The sequence below is a fragment of the Diabrotica undecimpunctata genome, chromosome 2 (genome assembly GCF_040954645.1).
Source record: "Diabrotica undecimpunctata isolate CICGRU chromosome 2, icDiaUnde3, whole genome shotgun sequence".
NCBI lineage: Eukaryota > Metazoa > Arthropoda > Insecta > Coleoptera > Chrysomelidae > Diabrotica > Diabrotica undecimpunctata.
In genome coordinates, this window is record NC_092804.1 from 144,383,383 (window position 1) to 144,403,871 (window position 20,489).

Genomic DNA, 20,489 nt, shown 5'->3' on the forward strand with positions numbered 1-20,489 from the left:
AATAGGAGATATACAAGATTGGAAGAGGAAGATGTGAGGATCTCATTAGAGAAAACAGATCGAACAGCGTAATGAGAGAGGTAAAATACTAGTTGAATTTGTCCAAGAAACAGAAGTAGTAGTAACAAACAGCTTTTATAAAGTACCACTTCGAGTGTATACATGGAAGTCACCACAGGATAGAGACGATAACATAGTAAAAAATCAAATGAAATCGATGACATTATTCTTTGAAGAAAATCACGTTAAACGTCCTTACTGAATTTTTTAATACGATCTGGTCTAGTCTGAGGGTCAGCAGCAACCTCTATTTGGAGTCTTACGTTGCTATGTAGGTTATCTTAGAAATATTCAAATATCACAAAATAATTTTAAATAAAATGTAAGACATATTAAATTTTGTACCATCTAAAGGGTTTTTACCCAGTTTTACTCATGTGCACCAAGTAACAAAACACTGATGATAGGCTTTTTAGTCCGAAAACGTTCGGTGATGTAACCGGAAAGGGATTATAAATATATTTTTTTTAATTCTTTATGTTGTTATAATGGTGAGCACTCCTAGCGTAGATAAGTATTTGACAGGTACATTTCAATACGGTATTAAGAAAAATCGTAACAAATAATCATAATATGTGAGCCATTGTGGATATCTGTGTTTACCAATGACCACACAAACATAAATATCAAACTTTTGATTAAAAATAATAAGAAAATGTAAATACTTACAAACTTCATAGTAGGAATAGGCTCGTAATAGTTGACAGGAGGTTTTATCCAGAACGGCATTTCCTCATCAAACACAAAATATTTTTCCATAATAGGTCTATTGTAGTTATTACCTTGCTCATCAAAATTATCATAAATAGGCTCATATGGCTGATTGTTGATATCGTATGGTCTATTACGATCATATTGATACTGGTTTTGATTATTGTAACGGTCGCTCGGCCTGACTCTATGCTTTCGTAAGTTTTGATTCGGATCTATTGGTTTAATGTGTCTAACGGTGGCTTTTAGGGTTAAATTTCCCCGCACTGGAGCACCACTAGTGTAATTTGCCATGATAATTCCATAAATGAAGGGTTCTGTATTCAAAAAGAATCCTGGCATTGTAATATTGACCTGTAATAATAAACAAAAATAAAAAATAAAATTAACAAAAAAATTAATAAATATACCTCAAATCTCGTTTGATAATACTCCTCTACCAAAAAAATAGATTCTTCAACTTGTCCTTGAGCGATGACCCTAATTTTCCATTCGCCAAATACGGGTTGGTCGGAAAGTTGGTAATCCAAACTAACTGTTCCTAAGTTCGACTGCCTGGACAGCCACCTCTTCATGATGTATCCATTTGGATCCAACATATAAACATCTACAGCGTCATCGAATGCTTTTAATTCCGTATTGATGGGTATAGTTCGAAAATGAACTAAAATAAAGATATTGTTAACAAATAATACAGGGCACAAGTAATATAAAATTCTTACAATCTTAAAGTACCACGAAAAAATTACTGTGAACAAAAATCAAAGTTAACAAAAACATTACCTGTTTCGCCCTGCATGTAAACTGGTTTATCTAATTGTATAAATATGGTCATGGATCTTTGAGAAAATGTTAATACTGTTTCGTTAACAAACTGAGCACCTCCTAACACATCATCATATAAACCTTCCACTCTCAATTTGTATTCTCCAGGAGCACTTGTACTTGGAACCTAAAAAAAAATTTGTATGTATGTCTTAAAGTATAATTACATAAAATTTTAATTAAAGGATATCAATCGTATGATTAATCTTTTGAAGACCTGAAAGATATTTTCTCGTCTTTTAGACCTTCCTTTTAATAAAACGTTTATTTGTCCTGTTTTCCCAAATGCGCAAAAAAAAAGAACATCTTATAAATAGTAATGTAGTTTGCCAATCGAGAAAAATTCGAATTTTTAAATTAATTTTAAAATGGACGAATTATATGAGATAAGCTTGCTATGATAAACAAAATATTTACAAGAAGTAAATGAAAATGGATCTGCACGCTCAGAAAACCAAATATTAATATTACGCAGTAAACCCTAAATTCTTTATCATGCTTTTTCATATTAAAATTATCATGGGGCCTGAGCTAGACAGACTGCTAACAAGGGACCAAGAAAATTGCAATACGCGGGGTAAGGGCGTATTATACCGTGCTAATGCCTAAATGGAAGGTACGTATCTAAAATTAACTGTCTTCTGAAGGCACCAGGGCGCACCATCTTTCATATTACGTTTTATACCTAGATTGGAGGCTCTGTAGATAGCGACCTTTATTTCTTCCATAAAAATCAGGGGACTCTACAACAACTCAAAAGCTAACTAAATTATTTCCACCAAAAAGGATATCCAGTACACTAAGGAATAGTTACCAGTCCCGTAACATACGAACATCGGGAGACCTGATGCGAGGCACACTGCCAAGCAGACTGTGCATATCAGAAGTATTTTCGACAAGATAATTCTAAAAAGAGTACAACTGCAATTTTCTCCCAAAAGATGGTGAAGATGGACTAGATAAATCGATCCGTACTGGTAACAACCTTTTTTATTTAAACGCTTTTAACAAAGTCGCTCTTTCCCACCGTCAGTGTATGATGGAAAGTGTGATGGAGTTAATGTGTGCTTTTAATATCAAAAAGAAGTTTCTTGAAGAAAAAACGGCGCGTAAAGTTGTTGAAGCGGCTGAAGAACTGCCTAAATGCAAATGTGGGCTTGTGTTCTTTCCAGAAACAGTGATCATCTGAAGGTAAGGCTGCCCGCTTGATAATCCTGGGCTACAAGCTCAGGATTATCAAGAGGGCAGTCCCATTTTAGTTTACATTTTAGTGTTAGAGGTGAAAAGGAGTTCGATATAAAATTAAAATGGAAAGAAATCTACGAAGGCTGTAGACATTAACGAACTAAAGCTTGCGACAATCACTTCTACACAGGAGAGCACAGGGGAACTCATGAACCCAGATAAAAGGTTACAGGGGCAACAATTAGGGGAATACTATATACTTAAATTGGAACCGGCACCCTTTGTAAATCTGGCCAGCCAACCAGAAAAAATCCTTGAAGCCTCCATAAGAAAGTTGCTGGCTTTAATCTAGAGCGCAGGACTTCTTGGTTGAGTTTAATGTAAGGACAGGATTTGGTACAAACTTGTCACGACTAAGTGCCAGACACAATTAGTGCTTTGTATGAGGTAAGACGAAAAAATACATTAAAGTCAAGAGGTTATGGAAAAGACGTATTAAAGTTCAACATGTTAGGAAAGGAGAAGGACCAATAAACAAATGAAGAACGAGATACAGATAGAGATAGAAAGAGAAATCTTGAAATATTAGCACAATGTACCATACAGACAGGACATAAATATTAGATTTATCAGTATCTACAAGTACCATGAATTACCGTGACAGAAACGCGAAAGAGTTCTATGCTCCACAAGAAGTAATATGATGAAGAAGCTTGGACAACAGCGGACCACTATAAGGTACTGTATGAAAAAACCATGTCGACGCAAGTAATTGTGACCAAAACTAGAGGTCGTAAAAAAATACAACGTGGAGACATAAATAAAATGGAAGGAAATTAAAAATGGATTCGAAATAAAAACAATTATTGCAGTAATGTACCAGAAACTAAATGGAATCAACCATACCCATATACAACAAGCAAAAATTTAATAAAAACAACTTTAAAATTTTAACAATTATTTACTGTTTATATTACAACATAAATGAGGATAATAAAAACAGCAACTACCTAATAAGAACAAACTGTCAGATTGTTAACCCATAGGCGCCATATTTAGCTCTTTTAATATGATGATAATACCATATTTAATTAGAATGCTTTGTTGTGTTATTAACCCATTAACGCCTAAAAAGAAACTAGCGTGGAAAAAATGGTAAACGGTAAAAAATTGTGATGTTTGGGTTACATTTATTACATATATTCAAAAAAAATATATTTTTTTCAAAAACATTTTGAAATACAAGGGCGTCCTCAAATGGGGACGTTAGGTATTTGTATGGTATTTTTCAAAACATCCTTTTTCAATACACATTTTTTTCATTTTTCACACTTTTTGCATGCCCACGTTGCCTTCATATGACACACACAACACTTTAACTGTTTTTCCAGTTTTCCCGGAAACTGAAAACCTTCGGTGACTTCAATACTGGAACCAGCTTTTCGTTTTCTTTGTGTCCTTGAAGTGACACCATCTCTCAAATAACTACGTACTATATGACGAAGGAATTCTAAATGATCCATCACATTAGACTCCAGTACTGGCCTTTTTTGGCACACGATTTTCTCTTACAGTTTCTGTGGCCTTTATTTTTTGTTTCAGGTATGTCATTAGTTGATATGTCGTGAAATAATTATCGAAAACAATTTCATTTCTAAATAGTTCGGGCAGGTATTTCAAAAGATTAATTACTACTTTAGCTCCAAATGGTATTCCTTTAGTATCTTCAGTATCATTTGGTTTTTTTCCACAATAAACGTCAAAACCATAACAATATCAAGTGGAACCAGTTATCATCAAATTCTTATATCCAAATCTGACTGGCTTCCCTCTAATAAATTGTTTTGCTGGGTTATGGCCGAAATATTTCACCATGGATTCGTCTGTGGATATATCTTTATGGAAACATCCCCACTGGCAGAATTTTTCTATAATTGTATCTGCTAAGGGTCTAATTTTGTACATACGATCTTTAGAATCGCCTATTTTGCCATTATCTGCTAGACGAACAAACTTTTTTATTTCTAAGTACCTGTCTCTGATCATAGCGTTGTAAACACAGGAAACTCCTATGTCCTTATCTAATGACCAGTATAACCTCTGTCGTGGTAATCTGTTATACCCAGATAGATATAATATTGCAAAAAAGTTTTCATTTCGTTTGGAGATATTGTAAAAGAGTGATTATTTTTTTGCCGTGCGTATAAAATTGACTGATCACAAATGTATTTAATAATTTCTTCAGTAAGTAATTTTTCAAAAATTTGAATTGGTGATAAATTCCTTAAATCTTCTTCAATGTTTTTCTTCTCCTCTTCAAATGATATATTTACTGTTGTAGTAGTAAATCTAAAATCGGTTTTTACCCACTTGGTTTTAAAAAATTAGCATATTCCTTTGATTGTCCACCCGAAACTTCATCAGAAGTTCTTACATCTTCTGGTTTATCATGAGACTTAAGAGGTTTCTATAGTTCCAGGAATTTCATTTGGAATGTAATTCGGATCTTCTACAATATCATCATCATGTTCTTCATTATCTGTCAGTTCATTCAAAATTTGATGGCAGAACACACAAATCAATACTCTCCAGTTGTTCATTTTCCTCATTATTAGCTTCTTCCAACGCTTGTTCCAATTTTTGGAAGGTTTTAGAGCCACAACATATTGTAGGATCCATAGTGATCTGAAAAGAAGCAAATCCACGAATTAGGCATATTTGTGCTTAACGTCCTCGTTTAGGGATGGTAAAATATAGTGGCTGTTAAATACTACCAAATATAAAATAAATTTGTTATGGTGAATACTTACATTTAGAATAGTCCGTGAACTTTTAATTTCCAGTATAAAACTTATAAAATATAATTTTTTTCTTGATGAAAAAATGTTTTTTATTCTGCAACTACACCTCTTTTGAAACTCGTGTAATACGAAGCACTGTATAATCCCATCTGGTTGTTTTTAAATCGAACTGAAGCCAGATACTGACAAGCTATTTATCTCGATAAGGGAAAATGTGACTAATAGCCCAAAACATTTTAAAATACAATAGAATGTTTATTTTTATAGGCGTCCTCAAATAAGTACGGCCGGCGTTAATGGGTTAATAGATAATATGATTTTAAACGTGATGGATATAAAAATATTCTTACCCTCATTAATAGGGTTTCGGGAATACCCTCTTTAACCTTTTTGTGATCTGAAGACATCTCAACTCCGTTTCTTTGTATAGAAGCTCTGACTGTTATAGGTTGTGTTTCTTTGAGTACAGTCGCGGAGACCCTGTAGAGTTGTCCTGGTCTGACCATTTTAGATGCAACAACAAAATAGGTTCTGAAACAATATTTACATGGTTTACAAATAATGAAAGAATATTATAATTGTCAAAATATATGTTGAATTTAATATGAGAGATACCTACACCTTTTTGATTCTCCCACGCTTTGAGGCAGTGGTAATTTAAGCACTATATCTTGAAAATCGACTGCATATGGTTCTTCTTTTCCTTCTATGAAATTAAAGTTTTGTTGCGTTTTCTCATAAAATTTTACAATATAACTAGTACTATTATCAATCGTTTTCAGCACTTAGCTACGTAATGTTTAACTAACTTTTTAAAGCAAACTTTTAACCAAAATAAAGTCTCCTACTACTATGTAGTAGCATAGGGAGGCGTAGGATGTCATGGCTGCGCAACCTGAGAGATTGGTACGGATGTACATCAAATGAACTTTTCAGAGCAGCCGTCTCAAAAGTCCGAATAGCTATGATGATTGCCGACCTCCGCCGCGGAGATGGCACTTGAAGAAAAAGACTACTATGTGAAGATTTATTTCTGATTGAAACGCAGGAAAATCATGCTCTTTAACCATATTATCAGAATCCATTTCATCAGACGTGTCACAGGATATAGGAGGAAGATTAATCAGCTTCTTTTTTACTTTTTCCTTAGGTCCTTTTTATCTTGGCGTTGATTTTTTACTTCTGTTTAGCAGTTCCGACATAACAGCAAGTTTTTCTGGTGAACTGGTTAAAATTCTAGTTTTTCCTTTCTTACGTATTCCTCTGCCTTGTAAAACTTTTCTAGCTGGCGCTTTTGGATACATTGAGAGGCAGATCGGTTACAGGTGATGTATATTCACTCTGTAGTGCAGCTAAATACTCTGAAGTTGGATCATCAGCTTGAAAAGAAGTGGACGGAACAGGAATAGAAACGGAAGTAGACGGGGTAGATAAATGTTCAGCTGGGATTAAAGTCAAAGAATTGGAAGTTGGGTCACCAGGAGCGCTAGATGAAGTAGATTAATCAGCCATTGTTGTCTCCGATCGATTTGTGATATACGATTGCAAATATTATCCTTCTGTAAAAATATTGGTGTTAAATGGCCATAAATCTGTATCCTCTAAACTTTTTACAATATTTTTTGGTGTGAATGCTTGAAGATATGCTTTTCCTGCAATTCCTGCAACATCATAAATACCTATTGGTTTCCAATCATCCAGTCTTCTGCAGTTTTGTGGTAAAAAAGTTTTGTTTTATATATATATTTAATGTACGCAAATGAATTATTAATAAATGAATTATTAATAAAACTACACCGGAATTTTTGGCTTTATCAATTATGTCTATTGAAATATGCGTATCATGATTATCCATGATAATCAGTATCGGCTTATCCTGGGTAGGTTTAGTATAATATATTATGTGTTCCAAAAATTGCAGAAAAATCTTTGCTGTCGACTATCCTGAAGGATTTGCTACCCCAATTCATCCAGGTGGACCTCCATTTGTCAAGTGGTCTTAATAGTGAACACAAGGAAATACAAATAATGGTGAGATAGTTTGACCTGCTGCATTTATGCAAGCCATCATTGTAACATTAATTCCTGTTTCTGCGAAGGTTAAACTCATAAGTTTTTTAATGGTCTTAGCCGCTAATATTTTAGATGGTTTGTGTACTGTAAAATTTAAAGTTTCATCCAAGTTATATATATATATATACGTTCAGGGCCAAATTGATACGTCTTTATAACATCAGTGTAGTTATTAAAGAATTGCTCAACATCGTTTTTATTAAAATTAGAGCTTCTGGCTAAACCTGTTGCCTCCGGTTTCCTTAGAGATAATGCCGGGCATCTAGTTCTATAGTGAACTAGCCATTCTGGGACTGCAATTTGTTTGTCTTGCCAAGAGTCTGGTATTCTTTTACCCAAGACTATGGCATAATTAAATTCCAATTTTCTAGTTCGGATTTTAGTAAGTCCCAAATGAAGATAGGCAGCTTTTTCAAGATAATCAAACAGTTCTCTTCTGCAACACTAAATACTTTATGAAAACAGTAGTTTGGTGGCGAAACTATGTTACCATTAATACTAGTAACCAAATTATGTTGCTTTTTCATATAATTGTGTAACGTGTATTTACTTATATTCCATTTCTTCGCCACAAATTTCTTACACAAATTACTCACACCGAAAACGCTCGTGTACCTTTGAACACGTCTAGAGGTACAAGTAACGGTGTGTCCACAGGTACAAGCAGTGGAGATTTAAAGTTTTAAACACGATAATCTATTTGGAAAATGCAACTAAAAATATTATGCATAAATATTATCTAGATTATTACTCTTTATTTTGGTATCAAAAGTTTTGCAATAACTACGGCGATTGCCAAAATAAATGTTGGTGAATATTGCTAATAAACTTACTTTATTTTACTTATTTATTCTATTTTGTTTTAATTTAATTTAAGTTTCTTAATTTTGTTTTATTTTATTGTATTTTATTTTATTTTAATTTTACGTAATTTTATTTTACTTTATTTTATTTAATCTTATTTTAATTATTCGCTTCAATAATAAAATATTAAAAGTTAACGGATTTAAAACAACAAAAAGATAGCCAACAAAGTCATTCGCGTGCAAAGTAAAGATAGGCCACGGTTTTAGTTAAATCAATCCAAAGAAGTATAATGTAGCTATTTGTATGGGAAATTAAAATTATAGTTTTTACCATTTTCCTTACAACTTCATCATATTTTCTCACTTTTTAAACCTTGCTTGGACTTCTAAAAATATTTCAAAATCAAAATTAACCAAATCGGTCCCGTTTTTATATATAAATTAAATTACGTACAACTGTAGACGTGGAGTTTAATAAAACATGTTTAATTTAGAATTAAAAAAAAAAGTTCATTCATCGAGATAAAAAATATCCTATCACTTAAGTTGGATCAAACAATACATTTTCACAAAATTTCATTGGAATCAGTTCAGTGGTTTCGGATATTAGCGTGAACAAACATTGTGACACGAGATTTTTATCTATAAAGATAAATTTTCCAAACAATTTTGAAAATGAAATCCATAAACTCAAAAATCAAAACCCATGATCTCAGTTTAAGAATAAATAACGTAGGTATTTAAATGAAATAAAATTTGAAACTTACGCTTCTCTGATTATAGTTGTATGAGCATTAAAAGGTCGTCGATCACTTTCGAAGAAATCGTTATAATTCCCACCGGCAGTATTTCCATACTGATTAGGACCATAGGGTGCGTAATCATTTCCTCTGTTGTTAAAATCGTTTCGTCCTCTATTGAAAGTACCGCCTTGTCCCCTATTTCCAACATCTCCATACGGATCTCTGTTTCCATACGGATCAAGAGAATCTTGGGGATTATTTTGATTGTACGGATTATCAGGATCTTGACTATAAGGATTCAAATCTCCGTATCTACTCGTCGTCGATGATACTCCATTTGCGTCATATTGAGTATACGGGTTTTCTGGTACATTAACTTGTTGTGCTTTTACGTAATTTATGACTAGACATATCGCCAAAAGTATTTTTAATTTCATCTTCATAAAACCTGCAACAAAAAATAAATTTGTAAATTTTCATGAATTCGCATAGATAGACAAGATGATATAATAACTACAATTCTTAAACAGTTATTTGGTTAGAACGTTCTACAGGCTACTGAGTGGGGCCTAGGACTAGTGAATAGCATTCTTCTTGGAATAATAGCTATAATTACTATTTAGTATTAAATTCATAATTACTATTTACATAATATTTTATTACATCTACAAATATTCGATGTTATAACAAAATAAAATGTTATTAATACATTTGAACATCGAGGAATTATCGTCTTTTAAATTTGTGCAAAATTTCCCCCCGATCGGTCAAATACTTTAAAAGTTATTTAATTTATTTATCCCTGAAGCTAAATATTTAAACTATTGAACTTGCTCTATTATTGATGCTAGACACATTTAACAAATTTCATAGTATTCTTTAAGACTTAAACTATCTCTGAAATTAAATGCATATTGCGTTGTCATCGAAATTATTTACAAAATAAACGTTGGAAAAAGGGGTATGTTTTTACTTATAAACAATTGTAAAAACTTCTATATTTTTCAAGCTACAGACTTGTTCGTACAACCATTGGATACCTGGTAAAAAAAACTCACATTAAAAAAAAACCTTCTATGACCAATAGGAACGAAGTTAGGGACTATTTTGACGAAATTTTGGAACGTGGCAGCTGCTACTCATCCCGCCTTTTTTACGCATACTAAGATATATTACCAGTTTTCTATTATATAGATGACCTTTCTCCTATTCACATGAATACATATAAAATGTAGGGACACGAGGATGGTATACTATGTGATCTTTGGAGATATTTAGATCTAAAAACATAAATAAATGTGTTTACCGTCCTCGTACTGTACCTACATATACCTATACACATATATAAACATATATAACACATATATAAACATATATAAATAATTATAATTAATATAAGAAATATAATATAATGTGTAAAAAATTACCTGAAATTTAATTTATAAAATATATAAGTATTATTACATCACTGATATAAAATGAAAAAAAAAATATATGTTGATTTTCTGAGAATTCCGGGGGGTGAAAATTATGTCATCATTAATAATACTGCGACAGACTATTCCAGCCAAATTAAAAAAAAAAGTAAGTTTTACGGTGAATTTCAAATGGACTCAATTTTTCCGTGGTTTCCCATATTTCCCGGCCAGTGAAAACTATGTAGTTATTGATATTTCGACGAGCTACCCCAGATTAAAAAAAAAGAGGCTTCTAGCTGCAATGGAAGCCGAGATAATGTAAATTTTTCCTTCGTGTTTCAATTTGAATTATCCCCTCCACTTTCCTATGTCGATCTTTCGAAAGTACTTTCGTTTCGAAGGGCTGTAAGTTTCGAAAAATTGGATGAATTTTATAGCTATAAGTGTCAATATAAAGCTTTGAGGTAGTAAATAAGTTTACATATTTGGGTTCTCTCATAACAAACGATAATGACACATCTGAAGAAGTAAAACGGAGGGTACTGCTAGCAAACAAATGTTATTTTGGACTAAGCAAGCAGCTAAAAAACAGAAATTTAAGCCAGAAAACCAAACTAATAATATATAGAACACTCATCCTACCAGTGCTGACATATGGGTCAGAAACATGGACCATCTCCAAAACAGACGCAAATCTTCTGCTCGTCTTCGAAAGGAAGATACTAAGAAGAATAATGGGCGCATTCTGTGAGAATGGTATTTGGAGAAGGCGATATAATTTCGAATTGTACGAGAAGTATAAAAAAATAGTAAATGATAGAGATGTAATATCCTTCATAAAAATAGGTAGGCTTAGATGGGCTGGACATGTGTCAAGAGCAAATGAAAATTACCCACCCAGACGAAGTCTATTATCGGTCCCAGTGGGAAATAGGAGTAGAGGCAGACCACGACTGAGATGGAGGGACGGTGTGGACGAGGACGCAAGGAAAATCGGCGCCGCAAATTGGCAACGGTTGGCGATGAACAGAAACGACTGGCGAAATAGACTGGGGAAGGTCAAGGCTCAACTAGAGCTGTAGCACCACTGATAATGATCATGATGATAAAGCTTAGATTTTCATTCGAAATTTGTGCAAATTTTACTTCTTAATGTTTATAAACAATGGAGATATGATTTTTTTTTAAAATAGTCCCTAACTTCGTTCCTATTGGTCATAGGTTTTTTTTTAATGTGAGTTTTTTTACCAGCTATCCAATGGTTGTACGAACAAGTCTGTTGCTTGAAAAATATAGAAGTTATTACAATTGTTTATAAGTAAAAACATACCCCGTTTTCAAACGTTTATTTTGTAAATAATTTCGATGAAAAAGCAATATGCATTTAATTTCTGAGATAGTTAAGTCTTAAAGAATACTATGAAATTTGTTAAGTGTGTCTAGCATCATTTTTAGGGCAAGTTCAATAGTTTAAATATTTTGCCTCAGAGATAAATAAATTAAATAACTTTTAAACTATTTGACCGATGGGGGGGAGGGTGGGAAATTTCGCACAAATTTAAAAGACGGTAATAAAATTTTATTTTGTTAATAAAAAAATTATTAAAATTTGTAAATTAGTGCAAAACAACTGCTTTTTTGCAAATATCTCCGTAAATTATTTATCAATTTTAATTTAAAAAACGGGAAAATAAAGATATTCTTGATATGTTGTTTATGTAAAATATGAGCGAAAAAAACTTACATGCAACAAATCAAATTGTGACCATAAATTATTGTTTAAATAAAACGCAAGGTAAAAATACGAGTATTTTTTCATCTATTCGTCATCTAATAACCCCCCTATGTCTCAAAAGTTTCAGATATCTGCGAAAAATTTTGCCGTGAAATCGATGATTTTTGCATAACCAGACTGGGCTGTTTGGAACAGTTGCTAATTACTTAAAATCACTGCATTTATCTGCATATTTTTAAGAATTCATTTTGGTATTTGGCTTTATTGCTTGAAATCCCATTAGTTCATTACTTTTAGTTGCTTTTATTATACTGGACCAAACTATTATATTGTTACTATTAATTTCTACCAAATGCGTTTTGTACATGAAATTTTTAAATAAACATTCATTCTGTTATCCGCAACTACGCTATAAACATTACTGTAATTATTTCTGTTGATAACGTTCACAAAAAAAATTTTATTTGTGTACTCATTTCATTCTAATCTAAATACAAATGCATTTTGTAACACCAATCGAGTATTGAATAGTGTTTCGAAAATAACTGACTGATTTGTAAATACAATGTAAAACAAAAACAGAACTTCCTGTTTTAAAATTTAAGCGTTTAAAACCTTATTGACCTAACCTACAATTTAAAATAATATTCAGAATAAGATGATAGAAAAGTAAACGTTGTTGGTTTTGGTACAGGGAAACAAAAACTTTAAGGTTTCAGCTTTTATCAGAAGCTGTGATTTACGGAGTCTGAAACACTATACTAATTCGAACTAACCTTGAATTAAAATAAAAAGCCTTTTTCGTAAAACTCTTTAATACAGATATCTAGCAATTGCTTTTGATAAATTTAGTGATAAAAATATGTTATAGCTTGTAAATTCGATTTCTTGAAAACTATTAATAACTTTTCTAAAAAAGAAACTTTAATTTCGCGTGTAAATAGGGACAATATCACATTAATTTAGCTATAAAAATTTCAAGAAGTTTCACTAACAGTTATTACAAAATTGAAATTGTTTATCCCAAAAAGCTTTTATCTACGTTATTATCTGTAAACTAATAGATCTACATAAATTCTAAAAACACCAAATTGAAGAGAAATTCTTACTTTTTCAAATTAAATATTAAATGATTGTTAAATACTGTAAAATAGGTTTACAAAAGTACCGATTTTAAGCTTATAAATATTTAAAATTACTCAGACGCATCAACATATAAACGGTATTTGAAATAACTCTAATGCTAACGGTACAAATGCGCACTTGAAATGCACTATAAACACTAATAGTAAAACAAGTGCCCCTTCTGTATTTTTTACTGTTCGCTTCTTTGCGAACTAGTGAAGAATTTTTTATTTGAAAGACACAACTTTCCCGCCATTTTTATCGCAGGATTTATGTTTGTGTTTTGGCAACGCTATGGCATGTTTCGCTTTACTAGCAGCTCATCAGATAGTGGTATGATAGAAACAATATTAAAACAAAAGGCAGACTAGTTATCCATGTTTATCACGAATAGTGTTGGAATACAAACTTTTAAACAGAATGCATCGAGTCTTATGCATTTTAGATGTATATTACACCGCACTCTTGAATACATATCTATGATAAATAGAAGGTGGGAAGCCTATAAGCCTATGAGAATATCTTCTCCATTATTAGCAGATATTTTCATGCAGGAATTCGAACAAAACAAACATTGTGCACGAACAAAACAAACAACCCACAGTATGGTGGAGATATGTAGATGATGTGTTCTCTATTTGGTCTCACTAACCAGAAGCATTGAATAAATTTCTGATGGACATCAACACTAAAGAATATTCAATCAAATTCACCATGGAAAAAGATAATTAATTCACTTCTTTTTCTGGATGTGCTAATCACAAAAGAGGATACAGTTTTATTCAGTTTAATTAAAATCATCATCATCATCATCATTGGCTCCACAACCCATGGAGGGTCTTGGCCTGCTCAAGGATAAGTGTCCATTCTCTCCTATTCTTCGCCTTGGCTTTCCAGTTTCGTACTCCCAACATTCTCAATCTCTTCTTTCTCTAGTCTAGACTTTCTCAGTCTTTCTCTACCTGATCCTTAAATCGTGCTCTGGGTCTGCCTCTCCTTCTCACTCCATCTATTCTTTGGTTATAAATATGTTTTGGCGGCTTCATATCATTCATATAATTAAAATACAGAAGTTTAATTCAAATACACATTAATAAACCAAGAGCCGCAGCTATGTTACGACATTAACCCTTTATGGACGGACTTTTTTTGTTTATATTAAATGGTGAATAATTTGTTTTTAGGACATATTAGGGCAAAAGATAGACAAATCAAAGGTTTTTTACATTATATTTTTATAATTATTAGAAGAAAAGGTGGTACCATGTGGAACTACTAGGCCACAAACGAAAAAAATATTTAGCGTGAAATGGAATGAAACAATTTTTTTTTCAGATAGACATAAACCTACTTTACATGTAGTACCTACAGTGCCATCTTGTACGATGAGGAGTTGCCTTGGTACTGCAGTAAGTACAACGTACTTTGATTCCATGCTGAGGCATATGGACTGCTTAGTCAGTTCTTATTTCTAGAGGAACTTGTTTTTTGAACCTGTTACGGGTGATTGGTTTGTCCATGGTTCTTCTTCCAAATTTTTTGGCATTTTGGGTCTGCTCCAATCAAACCGGCGGCCACAGCAATTTTAAATTCTCGTACCAGTTGTTGATTGTTTCAAAATTATATATGAGTTTAGTAATGTTAGGTCAAGAAAATGGAAAAATAATCTATGCCACCACTTTTTGGATTTTCTATCCAATTCGTAGCAAGATACTAACATATAAGACTTATCTACGAAGCCCATATATTTGTTGTAATCTTGTACCAAAATTGTTTGCAATTAATTTCTACTGATGTCTCATCCTTTTCTTTCCTCTTCACAGCGACATTTTCTTCAGGTTTGTGAAAATTTCTTAGAAAATGAATGGGTTTTTTATCCATCATTCTCCAGTTTGAGTCACCCCTTTTCATTTTTTTTATCTGTTTTAAGTTCATTTGGAAAATCTTTTCTATCTTTTCGAGCTGTTCCACATGCGTCGATTTTGTCTTTTATCAAGTCGCGTTATAATGCAACAGAATTAAAATAGTTATCGAAACAAACTTCATAATTTTTTCCAACTAAGTTTCTTGTAAGATATTTTATTACGTTATTGTTGTTCCCTCTTCACACAACAAATATACTTCAACCACTAGACGTTTCCGTTTTTGGTCCATTTAAGAAGTTTTTATCCATGTGTGGATGGATAAAATCTCATCCTGGCAACACAGTCTCAATTTATGACATCCCAAGTATGGTGAATACACCATTACCTAAAGCAGTAACACCAATAAATATACAGACAGGATTTCGTTCTACAGGAATATGGGAATTCAATAGAAACATTTTTAATGAAAAAGATTCTCTGTGTTCTTCGACCGACCTTTGAATAGGTCTATTGACATTGGAGTTGGTAGTCAGGAAGCCAGTGCTGAGCAATTTAAAGAGTCTCAGCATCTAGATGAATCTGAACCGTAGTATTATGCCAACTAATCAGGACCTCCCCATACCAACCAACCAGGACCATATCAACCAGGATCATCGCAGACCAACCTACCGAGATCATCCCATGTTGAAGTTCTTCCTGTCAGCCCTATCGATATAAGACCTCTGCCAAAAGCTGGTCCTCGAAAAAATATAAAACGCAAGAGCTTAACATCTGCAATTTTGACTAGCGTTCAGAGTTAAGGAGGAAGGGAACATCAAAGTGCAAAGAGGATGAAAAAAAAATATATTTGACTACTACTGAAAACTATTGCCTAAGAAAAAAGGCTAAAAAGAAAGAGGCTGGAACAAGTAAAAAAGAAGACAGTTCAAAAGAAGAAAAAGATTATTTTTGATTAGTTTGTATGGGGCCGTATAAAGAGTCTAGGTTAGGAGAAGACTGAGATTGTATAAAATGCTAGTCAGAACTAGAAGTAATATCAGCACAAATTGACGATAGCGATTAAGTTTTGTCTTTTTAAAGACAAAATAATAACAAGACAAAAAGATAAAATGAATTTATTATGGAAACTTTGTTATTATTCTCCAACTAAAGTTTATTATATTTAAAAACGTTTGCTGTCACAACCTGCCCCAAGCTCGTCACAACTTATCCCATATTGGGGCAAATTGTGACAATATGTACACATTTGTCAAACTATTTACATACTATAAGGTATTGCTTAAAACTTGCTAAAGTGCCCAAATAATGATTCCCAGTTAAAAATAGTACCTAAAGTAATTTAATAGCCCCAAAAATTACGAAAAAAAATGTTAAAAATTATTTCTGTACCATCCGTGAATAAGTGGATAAGTCAAATTTTCGTAAAAACAAGATATCTTAATCTTGAAATAGTTTTCTTTCAATTTCGTCAGGTGAATAAATGAATAATTTAAATTTGCAAGAGTTTACTTGATAGGAGCTCGTGAATATTTGGATTTGACGATTTATTTGGTATTAGAACCGGTATATCGACTTGTCAAATATTAAAGAGTTTTAAATATTTGTTTGAAATAATGTATATTGACTTGACAATCCGTGTACATAATATTCAGTCAGTGAATAACTAGGTATGTAGAAATACCCACTTGGGCACATTGTATTTTGCTTTATTTTTCTTGGTATCTTCAATTACCTGTTTATCAACATAACAAAGTAGTAGGGGGTTTTACATTTGAATAGGGAGTAACTAGATATTCAAGACTAGTCCGTCATTTTTAGTTTTAAGTTTATGCAGTTAACAGGCGAGCCGGTATTTTAACGACTATTAGGTATTTGCATTTAAAAAACCTAGACAGGATACTTGTTCTAAATGTGATATTTTCGAAACAAAATTAAAAGTTCTTGAGGAAGGAGAGGAGAAAGATAATTTGAGACAAGAGAAGGATAAACACCATCAGCTCGCAGACGATGCTTACAAGGCAAAACAGGTGGATAAGGAGGTTGCGTCTTCAAACGATAAAAAAAGAGCATACACTTTTGATCTTTACCAGTGCCTTCCAACCCCCTTTTTAACAGCGAACACTGTCTTTTATAAGCGACAAATGTGAACGTTTAACCTTACCGTTCACGATTTAGCAACAAATGAAGTTACATGTTTCATGTGGGACGAATCAACTGCTGGAAGAGGTGACAATCAGATAGCTTCTTATATTTACCGCCTTTTATCGGAACATCATGATATGGAAGAGGTAATTCTACGCAGATACTTGCGGAGGCCAAGTAAGAATCAGAAAGTCGCTTTCATGTTCACTTTCGCTTTCACAAAACTACCAAATCTAAAAGTTATAAATCACAAGTTTTTGAAGAGTAATGAAACATGAAGAATTCTTGGATTTCAGCGGTCTAGGAAAAGGAGCATTAATCGTTAAAAAAGTTATCACCAATGGAGAAAAGTTCCTGTGGCAGCCAGTGCAGTGGTTCCAATATAGTAGTAATATTGGGATAGTAAAATATAAACATAGTTTAGACGTCTTTTCAGACGTCTAAACGAAGAACTCAGATAGTTTTTTAGTTTCCTTTTCCAATTAAAGTTGATGTTGCGTGTTATAAAGAAATAAAGTATAAAAAACTGTTTAATTTTTTGTCCTGGAATTTATGTACAGTAAGTACAATAAGTCGGTAACTCAATAAGAACGCAGAAATTTGGCGTGAATAAGTGGGTAAGTTAGATTTTTTTAAGCGTAAGTGATATACACAGCTCACAATTATGTACGTCATTCGTTGCCTGATTAACCACCAATTTCTATGAAAACGAAATTAAACTTAAATTTTTTATTCTTCAAAACTTTTAAAATGTTACTGAAAAGTTTATATTTTTGATTTATCGACTTATTCACATATGGTACAGATTTTATCTGAAGTTACACAACTAGCCCCGGTCTACCCTACTTATTAAACGTTAATATATTTCATCCAGTGAATTTTTATGATAACTCTATAATGTAGAAATACACGAAAAAATGATGGTGGTGATTTTTTAAAACCTCAAATTTCAGTCCATAATTTGCAGATTATCTGCTTTACCTGACCATTTTACTGTTTATCATTTAGATACCAATACTCTCTAGTATTTCTATAAATTGACTATGTTCCATCGTGTCCATATTCTTCAATGTTATTGTTTTTCATTCGCCATTTCTGATCGTGAAAAAATCACCGTTTGTTACTCAGTTAGAATGCTCGCGTTCGGAATCTTCTACTTATAATCGAATTTTTCCTTCTAACCTTGTTACAGAATTTATTATTCTTGTTTTCTATTGTGTTTAATGATTTTCTTAATCATTGACCGTACCTATGTAAAGTAGTACTTTGGTTTCACTGTTTTTATTGTATAAGTCTTCTTCTTCTTCTTCCAATGACGCTACAACCCTTTGTGAGTCTTGGCCTGCTTAACAATGTTCTTCCATTCTGCCCTGTCGGATACTTTCCTTCGCCACTGCCTGATGTTCATGGTTTTAAGATCCCTCTCTACGTCGTCTATCCATCTTTTACGGGGCCTTCCTCTTGTTCTGTTTCCTTGGGGCTTCCATCTCTGGACTACTTTTACAGCTCGATTATCTGGCATTCTTTCTAGGTGACCAAGCCAGTTTAGCCTTTGTGACTTTACAAATCTGACAATATCTGCGCTCTGCATTAGTTCATCCAGCTCGTGGTTCATTTTAATTCTCCACGAACTATCGCTGCATTGGGTTGGTCCAAATATCTTCCTTAGGATTTTGCGCTCAAATATTCTCAGTTGATTTTCATCAGTGGTTGAGAGGGTCCACGTTTCACATCCATATGTGACCACTGGTCTAATTACTGTTTTGTAGATTCTCAGCTTAGACTCACGATTCAGTAACTTACTTTTCATTAAGTCTTTGTATGCATAAAAGCACTTATTACCGCTAAGAATCCGTGCTTGTATTTCTTGACTGATGTTGTTGTCATTTATTATTGAGCCTAGGTAGGGAAAAGTGGAGGCATATTTGTAGGTATGGTTGTCTACCTTCAGATTCTCATGTTCATTCGATTTTGTGCACTCCATATATTTTGTTTTGTTTTCATTTATATATAGACCAAACGTAGCAGCTTCTCGTTTCAGTTCTATAACTTTTTCGCTTAATACACTTTTGTTGCGGCTTATTATGGCAACATCATCCGCATATGCGCATATTTGCATAGATCTTGTATTAATACAGCCGTTTATATCCAGTTTTCTAACAACAGCTTCTAAAGTTAGATTAAAAAGTGTTGTTGATAAGGCATCCCCTTGTCTAACTCCATTTTCAATATCAAAGGCCTGCGTCATATCTCCATCTATTCTCACCATAGCTTTGGAACCCTCCAGAGTCATTCGTATAAGTTTAACCAACTTATTGGGTATCCCTAACATAGATAGTTGCTTTAACATCTTTTGTCGATCTACTCCATCAAACGCCTGTTTGAAATCGATATACAAGTTGTAAATAGGTATGTTATATTCAACACATTTTTCTTGAGGTTGTTTTCTAGACTATCATATTTATTACCGCATTCGTTATCAAATTATTAAAATTGTAAACAGCTTATAATTTGTTCTTTTTATCATGCATGTTTGTGAAATATTCGGTAAATTTTGAAAAGAATAATCGTAAAAAGTCAATTTCCTGAAATATTTCTCGATAACTAACATAATAGTTCTCCGGAGTCATCGACACATTTGGATCACTGACTTACTTATGGATTTATATTTAATAAAACTTGTAAAGATAAAATAAAATTTGTTCAATTATGATCACTGATAACATTTCAAAGGAGCCACTATTATAAAAGGTCCGTGGCGTGGTTTTTATTAGACCTTTTCAAAGTAGTATTGTTCAATCAAAATTTGACCTTTAACCGGAAACGTCAGTGTATATAGGACATTCGGACTATAAGATTTAAGATCCTTGCAAAAACAATTAAAATCTATAAATATTAGTCTTCGACGTAGGTGGTCTAATAAGTAACCTCCTTTTAAATAAAAAAGATATTTTCCAGAAGATTCTTTTATTTTATTCATTATTTACCTCAGGATAACGA

The 20,489-nt window shown here is 32.8% G+C and overlaps 1 protein-coding gene across 1 annotated transcript in view; it reads right to left on the reverse strand.

Annotated features, from left to right (window-relative positions):
- The window catches only part of Mcr (macroglobulin complement-related), a 94,893-nt gene that overhangs the window by 50,003 nt on the left and 24,401 nt on the right, over nucleotides 1-20,489 (reverse strand). Inside the window, exons 2-6 of the mRNA XM_072523627.1 lie at nucleotides 9,229-9,652; nucleotides 5,933-6,113; nucleotides 1,555-1,723; nucleotides 1,182-1,435; nucleotides 730-1,125 (exon numbers count right to left, since the gene is read on the reverse strand). Of these exons, the coding sequence (XP_072379728.1) occupies nucleotides 730-1,125; nucleotides 1,182-1,435; nucleotides 1,555-1,723; nucleotides 5,933-6,113; nucleotides 9,229-9,647 (1,419 nt within the window). The 5' untranslated portion in view covers nucleotides 9,648-9,652. The remainder of the gene's footprint in view (nucleotides 1-729; nucleotides 1,126-1,181; nucleotides 1,436-1,554; nucleotides 1,724-5,932; nucleotides 6,114-9,228; nucleotides 9,653-20,489) is intronic.